At 45.1% G+C, this 14,515-nt stretch overlaps 1 protein-coding gene across 1 annotated transcript in view; it reads right to left on the reverse strand.

Moving 5' to 3' along the window:
- Positions 1-14,515, reverse strand: part of IQCA1 (IQ motif containing with AAA domain 1) — a 117,934-nt gene that overhangs the window by 83,171 nt on the left and 20,248 nt on the right. The window contains exon 6 of the mRNA XM_059703636.1: positions 5,330-5,535. Coding sequence (XP_059559619.1) covers positions 5,330-5,535 — 206 coding nt within the window. The remainder of the gene's footprint in view (positions 1-5,329; positions 5,536-14,515) is intronic.

Consider the following 14,515-nt stretch of genomic DNA (forward strand, 5'->3'; position numbering starts at 1 on the left):
GAGCGGAGGCCTAAGAGCTGGAGCCAAGCCTCAAGCTAAAGCTGGCCCAGAATAAAAAAGAAAAAAAGGAAAAAAGGAGCGTTTGGGAGTTCAGTCACCCCCAGCCTGTAAACAGCCCTCAGCCCCTCACCCAGACTGGCCAGGCATCCCAGTGGGGACCCCCATCCTGAAGGGTGTGTGACCAGCTGCAAACAGCCATCATCCCCTCACCCAGGCTGGCCAGGCACCCCAGTGGGGACCCCCACCCTGATCCAGGACACCCTTCAGGGAAAACCAGCCGGCCCCCACACATGCACCAGGCCTCTATTCTATATAGTAAAAGGGTAATATGCCTCCCAGCACCGGGATCAGCGGAGCCGTGAGGCCTCCTGGCACTGGGATCAGCGTGACAGGGGGCAGCGGCCAAACCCCCTGATGGGCCCTGCTCTGTGGGTGATAGAGGGCGGTGCCCCAACCCCCCCCGCACCCCTTTCGGGCCCTGCTCTGTGTGTGATGGGGTAGAGCCATAACCTCCCCATCAGCCCTGCCTTGAGCGTGACAGTGGCGGCGCCCCAATCCCCTGATGGGCCCTGCTCTGTGCATGACGGGGGACGGTGCCCCAACTCCCCTATCGGACCTACTCTGTGAGTGACAGGGGGGAGCTCCCCAACCCCCTGATGGGCCCTGCTCTGTGCGTGACAGGGTACAGAGCCCCAACCCCCCTGATGGGCCCTGCTCTGTGTGTGACAGGTGGTCACACCACAACCTCCCCATCGACCCTGCCTTGAGTGTGACACGGTGGTGCCCCAACCCCCCAATCGGCCCTGCTCTGAGCCCGACCAGGGGCTGCACCTATGGATTGGGCCTGCCCTCTGCCACCCGGGAGCAGGCCTACACCAGCAGGTCGTTATCTCCCGAGGGGTCCCAGACTGCTAGAGGGCACAGGCCGGGCTGAGGGACCCCCCCTTCCCCCTGAGTGCACAAAGTTTTGTGCACCGGGCCTCTAGTATAAAATAAAAGCCAACATCACCGCTCTAGTTTGCAGAGGTAGCCACACTAACAGTTTCTAGTGTATCCTTCCAGAAGATTTCCATGCACATACCAACATACAATTAATAAGTTAAATGTGTGTATGAATATATTCACTGAGTGGCCAGATTATTATGACCACCTGACATTAGTAGGCAAATTGGCCATACATTGCATTGTATGGAATATGGAAGCCAAAGGCCTGTTTGAACACCTTTGCTGTCTGCAGTTACCAAGATAAAACGTCTGCAATTCGCACAGAACACAAGGATTGGACAGTTGAGCATTGGAAAGAAGTCATGTGGTCTGATGAGTCACGTTTTCAGTTGCATCATGCAGATGGCAGAGTGAGAATTTGGCAGAAGCAGCATGAAAGCATGCACCCCACATGCATAAGTACAACCCTTCAAGCTGGTGGGGGCAGTGTTATGGTTTGGGGCATGATTTGGGCCCTTTAATTCATGTGGAACAACATCTGAATAGCACAACATACCTAAGTATTGTTGCTGATCAAGTTCATCCTAACATGTTGATGGCGTATTCCAATGGAGATGGTTTCTTCCAAGACAATGCGCCATGCCACGGTGCTCGTATTGTGCACATGAGGGAGACATTACCTTGCTTAGGTGGCCCCCACAATCACCAGATCTCAATCCAATTGAGCATTTGTGGGATGAAGTTAAAAGAGTCATCAGGCAGCTGGTTCCACAACCATCAAATCTCACAGAACTGGACAGTGCTATTCATCAGGCATGTTGTCAGATTCCTTGCATCACCTTTCAACATCTCGTGGAGTCAATGCCAAGAAGATTGGCCGCAGTATTGGAGGCAAAAGGTGGCCCAACGAAGTATTGATGGGGGTGGTCATAATAATCTGGCCACTCAGTATATATATATATATCTTCATCCCACATTCAAAGGCTGTTAAATCGCACTGTTTACCCATATCTTCAGAAAAAATCACTTCTACTGTCATGGTAAACAACCTGCTTCTCTATTTATAATGGTCTGGCCCTCTAGCAACTTCAGTGAGAAAGTATAGCTAATTTGCCTACAAACGTCAGGTGGTCATAATAATCTGGCCACTCAGTGTATATGTATGTGTGTATACATTATATATTTTAGCTTATTTGGGGTTATAATTGTACATAGTGCTTTCTACTTTGTTTTGTCAAATAAAAATAAATTTGCTTTTAAAATGTCTATATATCACTGGTAAATGTGTTCTCCCATACAGTGGGTTCCATTTTCATTTTGATGTGGGTTTCTTTTGCTGTGCAGAAAATTTTTATTTTAATGTAGTCTCATTTGTTTGTTTTTCCTTTGTTTCTTTTGCCCTACGTGTTGTATCAGTAAATATTTTGCTACATGAGTTGTCTGATATTTTGCTGCCTATGTTTTCTTCAAGGCTTTTCATGGTTTCATGAATTACATTTAAATCTTTTATTAATTTTTAGTTTATTTTTGTGTATGGTGTAAGTTGGTGATCTAGTTTCATTTTTTCACATGTACCTGTCCAATTACCCCAACACCTGGGAAACTGTCCTTACTCCATTGTATGCTCTTGCCTTCTTTATCAAAGATTAATTGAGCATAATGGATTGGGTGGATTTCTGGATTCTCTGTTCTGTTCCATTGATCTAAATGCCTGTTCTTGTGCCAGTACCGGCTGTTTTAATAGCTTGATATCTGGTATTGTGATTCCTCCAACTTTGTTCTTCTTTCTCAAGATTGCTGCAGGCTATCCAGGCTCTTTTTGGGTTACATATAAATTTTTGGAGTGTTTGTTCTAGATCTGTGAAATATGCCATTGGTATTTTAATAGGGATTGCACTGAATGTCTAGATTGCTTTGGGTAGTATGGACATTTTAATGATGCTAATTCTACCAATCCATGAACATGGTATATTCTTCCACTTGTTTATATCTTCTTTTATCTCTTTTTTTCAACATTCTATAGTTTTCTGAGTATAAGTCTTTTACGTCCTTGGTTAAGTTTATTCCTAAGTATCTTAATTTTGGTTGTTGCAATGGTAAATGGAATTGTTATTTTCTCTTTCTGAGAGTTCATTATTGGTGTATAAAAATGCCAATGATTTCTAGGTGTTAATTTTGTATCCTGCTACATTGCCAAAATCTTCCTTTCCAATTTGGATGGCTTTTATGTTTTCTTTTTTTAAAAAAAATATATTTTATTGATTTTTTACAGAGAGGAAGGGAGAGAGACAGAGAGTCAGAAACATCGATGAGAGAGAAACATCGATCAGCCGCCTCCTGCACATCTCCCACTGGGGATATGCCCACAACCCAGGCACATGCCCCTGACCGGAATCGAACCCGGGACCGCTCAGTCCGCAGGCCGACGCTCTATCCACTGAGCCAAACCGGTTTCGGCTATGTTTTCTTCTTGTCTGGTCACTGTGGCTAGAACTTCCAGTACTATGTTGGATAAAAGTGGTAAAAGCGGGCAACCCTGTCTTATTCCTGTATTTAGGGGAAATGGCTTTAGTTTTTGCCCATTGAATATGATGCTGGTTGTGATACATCTGATAAAGGGTTAATATCCAAAATACATGAAATACTCATACACCTCATACAAGTCAACAAAAGGAAGACAAACAACCCAATCAAATGGGCAGAAGACATAACTAGACGCTTCTCCAAAGAGGACATACAAAAGGCCAAGAGACATATGAAAAAATGCTCAAATCATCAGAGAGATGCAAATTAAAGTGACAATGAAATACCACCTCACACCTGCCAGAATGGATACCATCAATAAATCAACAAATAAGTGCTGGCGAGGATGCGAAAGAAAGGAACCCTAGTACACTGCTGGTTGCAGACTAGTAAAGCCATTATGGAAAACAGTGTGAAGTTTCCTTAAAAAATTAAAAATGAAACTGCCATTTGATCCAGTGATCCCACTTCAAAGAATATATCCTAAGAAGCCTGAAGCAACCAATCAGAAAGAATATATTTGAACCCCTATATTTATAGCAGCATTATTTACAATAGCTAAGATCTGGAAACAGCCCAAGTGCCCATCAGTAGATGAGTGGATAAAAAAACAACTGTGGTACATTTACACAATGGAATACTATACTACTATAAAAAAAAAAAAAGAGAGAGAGAAGGATCTTTTACCCTTTGAGACAGCCTGAAGGGACCTGGAGAGTATCATGCTAAGTGAAATAAGTCACTCAGAGAAAGACAAGTATCACATGATCTCATGGATATGTGGAGTCCAATGAACAAAATAAACTGACAAACAAAATAGATCTAGAGACATGGAAGTGTGCAATAGACTGAGGATCCTCAGAGGGAATGGGGAGGAGGAGGGAAGAGATCAACCAAAGAACTTATATGCATAAATGAATAACTCATGGACAAAGACAATAGTGGGATGAAGTCCTAGGGAGAGGAAGGAAGTGGGAAGGTGGAAGGTCAATGGGGCGGAAAAGGAGGACATCTGCAATACTTTCAACAATAAAGATAAATTTTAAAAATGTCTATATAAAAGTAAAGCATCATGCCATTGATAGAAAACATTTCTGTGGACACCTATTCTCTGAAGTCCCAAGAGAAGGAAGAGTTCCTGATGGCAGAAGTTCATGAACATTGGGCATGTCATCCTCATTAACTATAAAAATGAGGGTGTTAATGATAATCCCATAAGATTTAATCAGAAGACAATTCATTTGAAACAATGCCTTTCTCCCTAAATTTCCATGATCCCACAAGTCATCCTAAGATTATTTCCTCCGGACACAATTATGTAATTGGATAAAAATGAAAGACTGTGACACCGTAGCCCACACCATTCACTGAAAATACCTGACTTGTATGTACCATTCCGTTCTCAGGCCAGATGTGTGAATAAGCAGGTGGTCACAATATAATAGAATAACAATGATCTACACAGAGAGGTCTAAGTGCTCTGCATTTCCTAACAACCTCATGTTGTGGTACGAGTCTTGTCCTCCTGTTCCAGACGAGGAAACTGACCCACAGAGAAGTTAACCGCACAGGTCACTCAGCTATTTCTCCCAAAGCAAGGCTCCACACTGCCTGGAGGAGGAATGGGGGTGGGACGCATGATGTTCAAGTCCACGAGGTCAGGGAAGCATTATAGAAACTGTGTTTCAAGAAAAAGACAGCAGCAATTGCATTACAAAAAATTAGTTCCTGAATTCGTAACCTTGACATTTCACTTTTCTACAATGAAGCCGAAAAACCTCGTGAATCTACATCAACATGCTCCTGTGCTGAAAACATACAAGAGACAGTCAGGCGTGGTCTCTACGCCACTCGTGCTCACCTGCATTCGATGATCCAGTGCCGGATCTGGTCTCGGAGGTTCTCCTTGATGTCTGCACCTTCTATTAACTGCAGCTGGCTCTTGATGGTATCCAGGGCGGTCTTGTAGTCCTCTTCATGCTTTATCTGCAGCTCATCCCGCAGGCAGGTCACCCTTTCAGCCTGGATTATTGTAGCGCTGACTTCATTAAACAGAGGAGGCGGGTCCTGAAAATACAAGCAGAAAGGTTTGAGATCATAAAGGTTACAAAGCTGGTGGAAAACATTAGACACTGGGGAATTAATTATCCCAATATCTTCAACGGTGTATTACCAAAGGCCCACAGAAATACACGCAGGACACAAGAATCAGATTTGGCGGGAACATTTGTCAATGTGATTCACTGCCCTGGGGAGGAAAGATGGTGCTCACGCCACACCATTTCCCAGAATCCAATGGGAGATGTAAGTTAGCTTGAAAAAATGCATATTCAGTAAACTTTGAAAAAAAAATCACCCAGCCCTAGCCAGTTTGGCTCGGTGGATAGAGCATCGGCCTGCGGACTGAAAGGTCCCAGGTTCGATTCTAGTCAAGGGCATGTACCTTGGTTGCAGGCACATCCCCAGTAAGGGGGTGTGCAGGAGGCACCTGATCGATGTTTTTCTCTCATCGATGTTTCTCTCATCTCTCTCCCTTCCTCTCTGTAAAAAAATCAATAAAATATATTTTTTTAAAAATCACCCAAACTATAGAAAGTAAACTTTTTCTGAATCTTCTTGGTTAGTGGGAGAACAAACACTATAGAATAAGAATATATTCGGAGCAAGCCAAAAACTGTGAAGAGAGTGTGAGTGCTCTGATTTCAAGAAAATCCAACATCAGCCCTGAAAAACTCTGTTCCATTGCTAGAGACCTCCAAGAAAGAAAATTATCTGCTGACCCAGACACTCACTGTGATATTACACCTTATTGTCAGAATGTTCTTCCCCAAAGTCTGCAGATTAGCAAGCCAACAAATGCCTGTCTATTGAGCACCAACCAAGTGCTTAGCCCTGGTCCAGCATCCTGAAGGGTGTGGTCAGAGAAAATACAGAACAATGTCAAGACTTAACGCCTATTCTTTAAAATCCCTAGAGAAAAACAGTGGGCAGGATAAGAGTGATGCATGACATAGGCTAGAACAATGGCCAATAACCTATGAAAGTGCTATGTTGTGGGTTTGGGTGGGAAGAGCTAAAAGGGACTTGGAGAAGGAAAGCATGCATGGGGCTCCTGGTGCCAGGAATCACACCTTGGGGAGCAGGGACAGTCATCCTTTACAGCAAAGACCCTGAGCTCCAGGGAGTTCAGAGCTTCAGCCCAGGTCACTTAGCAAATGGAGGGCCAATTCAGGGGTGAGCTGGAGCCAGCCCATAATGGCTCATGAAATCTAATTGATGCATTTTCAGGAATTTTGCAAGCTGGCTGTTACATCGCCATTTTTGAATGCTAAATTTTATAAGCTTATAATTAAATCAGTTATATTGAAAATGAAAGTCATTAATACTAAAAATCTCATCACTTCTTAGCTGTTTTCACTGGATTTTACTATTATCTATGTGCTTGACATTATGCATGTTCATCGTTTCTCTATGTTGAAAGTGCCATGTGATGGTGGGTGACTGTATGTACCTTCCAACTGTGTTCACTCAGGTAGGAGCCTGAAGTTGGCTACAGAAATTAGCAAATGCTGTAAGTCAGAGCTTCAGATATTGTTCTGATTGAACTGTCTAGACTTAAGTGATAGGAAAATAACAATGCAGATAAATATAAAAATGTGCCGTGTCCGTATCAGCTACATTGTGACTAGCACAAGAAGTTGAGGAAATATTCTTCCAGCCCCAAAACTGTAATCTGATTCAGCAAAGGGGTGTCCAACTTTTAAAATTGATGGCTGAGTGAAGCTGCAGTGTCCTTTGGTTGTCTCACTTTCATCTTATTAAGGCACAATCTACATCCATATCAGAATTACACTCATTCATCAGATGCAACCCCTTATCATCCAGACAACAGACAGAAGAGCTCAGTAACAATCAAGGAAAGTGTTCTGAGAGCATCGATGGCTAGGTGAGATTGGCAACAAAGAGTAGCATATGTTTTATTATTAGTAGTAAACTGTATGTACACAACCTTATATCAATAAAATGATATATGCATACATTTTCCCCAGAGAGCCTTGGTTAAGCATTACCAGTGCAGCACTGGGTACGTCCAAGACTAGAACCCCGTTGTTCTTGAAGGTTCTCCCACCACTCACCCGTCATCTGCATCCTACCCACTGCCCACCTTCTGTAGGCTTTCCTTCCCAAAGAGGCTATAGGGTATGGAATGGGCAAAGAGCCTGCAGAATCCAGGGCAAAGCTAAGCTCAAAAGATTTCTGTTGAGTCAGAGCATAAAAGGAACCTCTCTTCCTGGAAAAGAGAACAGCATGAGCCAAGGCACTGAAGTGGAAGGGAACATGGCTGTGGGTCACAAGGAGATGAGCTGGAATGGGGCACAGGAATTAGCAATTCTAATCATCTGTCATGCCCATCAGTGGCTCTTAACAACGTCTGTGCCTCAGAGACCTCTGTCGGTCTGGCAAAGCCTAGGGATGTCTTTTACGAATAATGTTTTCAAATGAATAAAAAGAAAATAAACAGATTTATAAAGGAAACCGATTATACTGACACACAGCTCTATCCGGTAATGACTAGACTGGGGTCCTGGGTCACTGAGAGAAAGACCACAGAGGTAAAGTGCCATTTTTATCATGTCGTATCAAGAGGGCAGACTATCAACCTGCTAACCTGGATCACCTGGCTTACGTGGTATCTTCCAGGTTTCCCGTTCTAAGACCACTGCCCCCCTCCTCCCCACCCCCTCCACACTGTCCTCTGGTAGGAAGTCACTGTGCATAGCCCCCGCTTCAGGAGTGGGAGTTACTTCTACTTCCTTGAAGGTGGAGAACCTGAAATTATTTGAAAATTTTCTGCATATTAGATTGGTCTCTTCTCCCACATTTATTAAATGGTTCAATAATTTATTTATATCAATATGGACTCATGGATATTTCACTCATACTTTGGGTTATAATCCCAGTATCACTTTATTATGTTGTTTAGATTGTCCCAGTTGAGCGGTTGTGACGGAGACTCTATGTCCTGCAAAACCTAAAATGATGAGGAACAGGAAGGAGGAGGAGAGGAGGAGGAGGAGGAGGAGGAGAAATTTATAAAAGGGATCAAAGCAGCAGAGGGGACCACTTCCTGAGCTTCTCCTGCGCTTGCTCCCTCTACAGAAACAATCTCGTAGTCCTTGCCACAGTCCTGCTGGGCAGGTACTATTATCACACGAGGACATGGAACCAGAAAGTCGAGTCAGCGTTCCCCGATGCACACAGCTGGCACGTGGCGGAGGCAGGGAACAAGGCCTCGTTTGTGTGATCCAAAGCCATGCTCTGGGATTTCGGGGCAGGGCGTCTGGGTTTAAGTCTGGGCTGTGCCACTTGCTACCTGTGTGGTTTCATACAGGGCCCCAACTCCCTGAAGGCTTCATCTCCCCCTCTTTAGATGGGGGTAGCATTAGGCTGTGACGACTGAATGGGACCCTCTCTGGAAAGCCCTGTCTGGAGTCTGGCAGGGGTGGGGGTGCTTGGTGCAGGCTCACTGTGGGGTCAGTGCGATTGCTGTCCTTGCACCAGCGGCACCAACATTGGGTGCATAGAACCCAGGGAAGCTAGGAAGCTCCCTTGTAGAGAAATTTCCAGGATAAGAGAAAAATATTAAAGTCCATTTTGAAAGCTGTGAAACCAGCAGATGACAAAATTGAAGGTCTTGTTTCCATGGATACAACTATAAATTTCAATCAATTACTGGGGGAAAATGGTCATCTTAAAGACTCAATTCATGTCATATACTAAAATAAATTCCAAATGAATGAAACAGTTAAGTGTAACAAGTACACACACACACACACACACACACACACACACACACACACACACCACAATCTCCAAGAAATACCTATGAACCCCTGGGAGTGATTTCTCAACTTGAAACCACAATCCAGATGTTGTTGGAATTCAGCATCCACTTAATGACACAAAATCAAGTTAGAAAGATGAAAAGAAAATCACACATATAGGAGTTTATAAAAACATGCATCAGGAAGTCGAAGGAAATAAGCCAATTGTCTACATTTAGTATAAGAAGAATGTGTGACTGTTATGACAGGAAAAATGCTAAAACTACTTTAAATTTGAATCTAGAATGAAAATTATAGAATCCTTTTGAAGAACAATCTTAAAAACAAGCTAAATTGCCTCACTGTGCAGGTGCTCAAAGGCAGGACTTTATATGATACATTTGGTGTCACTATAAAGAGATAGGCATTCCCTTTACTTAATCATATAAAGAAGTAGCCAATTCTTACACCTCCCAGGTAATGCTTCCCCTTCCTAGTGCCTATGTCTTATCATTCTTCTACAGATTTTTCCCTCCTCTCTCCAAGGACTACTATAGAACCCACTGTTTTCGTGACTATGTTAAAATGGGTCCCTGCTACAAAGGACCCAACTTCTCCGTCTGTGATGAATGTGTGAAATTGAAGTCTTGCATTAATGTTATGATTCTCACAATCAATGAATCACACAAACGGCTTCCGCCCCCCAATTACATCCTTCTTATGATGATTTATGGCAAATTTCTTTCACAGACGTATGTATACAAACTATAGTTTAAACTGGGCCTTTTCCCGGGTTATCCCTAAAAATGAAGTAATGAGTAGTGATTCTGATGCGTGTCCTGTCCATAGCTGTCCATGTGCTGCTTGGCGGACTTCCTCCCGGTCCATGACCTCTGAGCGGAACAGGGAAATCTCCCAGCTCCCATGGGACTGCACTGTGTCCCCATGTTGGTTCACTGGAGTCCTTTACTCATGTTCACATCCACCTCCGAGGTGGAAATGGGGGCCTGGCCACCCCATTGGACAGATGAGGACACGGAGGTTCAGAATTGAGTTTCCGAGTCTTTCTGCATTAATGAACAAGCCATGAGGTTTCCGACTCCATCGCTATGAGTTCCTCCTGCTACGCCAGGCAGTGCTGTTCACCTGTGTGTCCATGTGTGTTTCTCCCTAGAGACGCCCTCCGACAAACATACACTTGGGGTCATTGGCAGCATCTTTCTCTAGTTGCTTCTGAACGTAAAGGTTGTCCTCTCTCTTTGGGTCTCACATTAATGAGCAGCTTTCCCTTGGGGCTAAAACATCTTTTCCTCCTCGGCAAGCCCGGTCATACGGAATTCAAATTCGAGAACTCATCGTCGCATCAACAGCAACTCATTTAAAAATAAATTACGAATATTAAGGGGAAATAGGAAGCGAGATAACATACGATGTATTGAAATACATTAGCGGTAGAATTACGCGTCTTAATGAAGGCTTCCCATGTGAATAAACCATTATATTTACAAGCTTTCCACAGTTAATGACCTGGAACCGGATAACGCAACCTACGCTGACGGCGAGGTCCTCCGTCAGCAGAAATATGCATATTAATAATTGATGCTGCTGTAAAAACAGGACATGGGGGGACGCTTCCTGGGTTTGTGGGGAAATAGGACTCCATGGTCCATTAACTTGAAATGCTTAGCTAATGTTTCATGGGCTTTGTCTTAAAAAATCCGTGTTCAAATTAGTAAGAGAAAATGGACATTTGTCCAAATGGAAGTCTGTTCCATGTATCTGTTGCAAATGCACTTGCAAATAGGTGGTTGGATGAGGGCAACCTTCCGGAGAGGCCCAGGGTGTGGGGGGGTTCACTTCTTCATGGTGCTTTGTTGTCCCTGAAGGCGAGGCCAGAGCAGTGAGCGGAAGGGGGCATCTCGCGAAGCAAATGACCGCCTTGCGGGGTCTCGTGCTGTGGCCAACCCAGAGATGAACCCGCGCGCCGCCTCCTGGGAACAGCAGGCAGTGCTGCTCGTTAGGAAGCTCTAGGGCCCAGCTCCTGGGGCCATGGGGCGCCCCTGCCCCCGTCTGACTTTGCAGGGGGAATGGCCGCCTCATGCTGTGGAGGGAACGGCGCTGCAGTTGCTCTATTTCCTTGGTTTATGGAAATAAGCCATTTTGTTCCATCATTCCATTTTAGAGCGATGTGTCTGTATTTATAAACCTGTGCTTATACCAGTGCGCCTCCTCATGACGACAGAGCCAGCAGGCATGGCAACAGGACCGCAGGGAGACCCAGAGCCGGTGGTTTCCTTTGCCCTCGGCGCCAAGTCCAGTTACGTTATGTCTTTAAGTGAAGATGCCCCAATTTGAGTGGGTGCCAAACTATTAAAGGTTAAAATTTTTCTAGTCCGTTAGGTCCGATTTCTAAAACTTTCTTAGTAGTTTTAAAATGTGCGTAATTAGGAGCTGTGCTAGAACAGAGTCTGATTGAGCTTATAATTGATTAGTGGAGGAAGCTTAATCTGTTTCTTGGGTCCTACTTTCTTTAAAAATGTTTTAGATAAACACTTTAATGGCATTTACCGGTTGCAAAGCACTGTTTTTAGTGGCTGACCAATATTAACTATTTTATTTATTATAATAGCCTTATGTGTAGGTACTCTTGTTTTTTTCATTTTAAATATGAAGAAACTGAAGCACAGAGAGGTCAAGGAACTTACCCAGGGTCACACAGCAAGGAAGTGGTAGACTGGGGCTTTGACTCAAGGCATCTATTTCTAGACTCTCTGTTCTTAGCCTCTATGCTTTGCTGTGTTTCTCCACTGACAGATTTCTTATAGCTTAAAACATTTTGTCTGAAAATATTTTTTATGGATACTGTAAGTCAGACCTTTTAAAAAACGTGCCTTTGTCATTTCAATAGCTATTGCTGATCTGCCTCGCAAAGAGGTTGACATGTCCCTCTCCCCCCGACAGTTTGATGGAGCCTGTGTTTCCAGACCTTGCCAACATTGTGGCATTCACCTTTCTGGTCTTGGCTAACTTCAATAGGTAAAAATAGCAACTAAAAAAAGATTTACTTTTATTTTTTAAAAATTGACTTTTAGAGAGATAGGGGAAGGGAAAGGGTGAGGGAGAAACATAGATGTGAGAATGAAACATTGATGGGCTGCTTCCTGTATGCCCACTACTGGAGATCAAGCCGAAACCTGGGCATGTGTTATGACCTGGAATTGAACCAGCAACCCCTTAGTACATGGGACGACACCCAACCAACTAAGCCACACCGGCCAGGGCAAAATGGCAATTTTTAAACAAACCTTTTGAATCATGAGCGATATGAGCATCTAAAGCCATGATTCTAAGCCACTGGAAGAAAAACATCAGCTGGCACTTCCCCAGCGCTCACTGTGCACAACATGCAAGACTGTTTTGAATGCTTTCCAGAGGGCAGTGTCTTTAATACATAGCACACACCGATGAGCAGGTGCCAGGACCATTTCCCATTTGCATATGTGGAAATCTCGGCCCCAAGAAACCAGGCCACCACTCAAGTCCACACAGCTGGGCAGTGGTGCGGCCGGAACGTGAGCCCAGGCGGGCCGGCTCCGGAGTTCTCGGCCTCAAGCACTCTGCATGGTCCTTGAAAGGACTCTGTGGGCCTAAGTGGAGATGAATTAGGGCAAACACCCTGTTTGAGGATGTGCCTGTAGGAATCCTGGGATCAGGAGGCAAGAGGGAGAGAATACCTTCATCACTGAATTGCTGATGACCTAAGACCCGGGCGAGAAGAGAGCAGAGGAATAATAACAAAAACAACCTCACGTCAGACTACAGGTTTCCACGTCTCTAGACTGTAAAATCCCACTTAACAGAAAAAAAAAAACAGCAACTTTTCCTTTTTTAAAACCTCTCGAGGTGGGCTTTTGAGTTCCCAAAGACGACTCAGGGCCCCCCTGACCCTCTGATCGCCTGGCACCGCCTGTCGGAGACCCACATGTTTGCACCGGGATCACAGCCAGCCTGGTCTGCGGGCCGTTCCCGGGCAGCACACACAGGGCACGGTGTGGCGGCACCTGCTGCCTTAGGGACCCTGGGCACCTCTCTGACAGCCAGATGCGCAGGTGCACGCTAGACTCGGGCCTGCGCTGCTCCAGCTCCACGGCAATGCCTGAATCACAGAGGCCGAGGTATTTCCTATTTGGAAGCCAGTGGCCTGTGTATTTGATGCAACAACTTGTTCTGAAGTGTTTCGTGTTCTGCAACACAGAAAAGTTATCACACTTCTTGGTACTTCGCACCGTAGACATCATTCCGTTATCATGACGACACACTGATGTTCCACGATGACCAACAGCAGCCGCCACTCCTGGTAGGGTGTCTTTGTCATCCCCCCTGAAGCCCTATCGGCTCTCCTATCCTGCTCTTACAGCAGACAGGACAGAAGCTCACAGGGAGGGCAGGGGTGTCGCTCAAAGCCCCCAGCTGGCCACCTGGCTGCCTGCTTCCTTGTCAACACAGTGGAGCAAACCCTTCAACACCTGTGGTGGGGACGGCCACTCATTTATAAGGTGCTGCCTCCCCCCGGGACCTTTAGGGAATGGCTCTTTTGCATTTAAGACATTAAAAAAAAATCTAAAACAAAGCAAACTAAAATCCCATAAATCATAGCATACCCGTTCATTGAGAATAAATTTCTTTCTAGAAACAATCAAATGTTATTTGGAGCCAACTATCCTATATAATATAAGCCTAATATGCTAAGTGTCCGACTGTGCGTTTGACCATTTGACCAGTCACTCTGATGCGCACTGACCATCAGGGGGCAGATGCTCTGACCGGTAGGTTAGCTTGCTGCTGGGGTTTGGCCGATCAGATCCCAGTGATCCCTCCCCAGCCCCAATCATGCAGCAGGGGGCGGGGTCCCTTGTGGGACCCCTCGAGGGATGTCTGCAGGCCAGGCCGAGGGACCCCATTGGTGCATGAATCCGTGACCTGGGCCTCTAGTAATCCATAATGCACGTGGCCCGGCTGGATGCCATGGCTTCTGGTTGATATTAACGTGCAACCATGAAAGCGTTTCATTTTGATTCTTGGCTCATTTCAGCTTTGACAGCCCTTTCCAAAGAGGAGCCCACGGGTGCTGAGGGCTGGGGAAGCACTGGGCGCTGCACCCGCCTTCCCAAAGGAAGCCCTGGAGGGAGCGTGCCGGGGGCCCAGCACCTACTGGGGGTGAT

The sequence above is a fragment of the Myotis daubentonii genome, chromosome 7 (assembly GCF_963259705.1).
Source record: "Myotis daubentonii chromosome 7, mMyoDau2.1, whole genome shotgun sequence".
NCBI lineage: Eukaryota > Metazoa > Chordata > Mammalia > Chiroptera > Vespertilionidae > Myotis > Myotis daubentonii.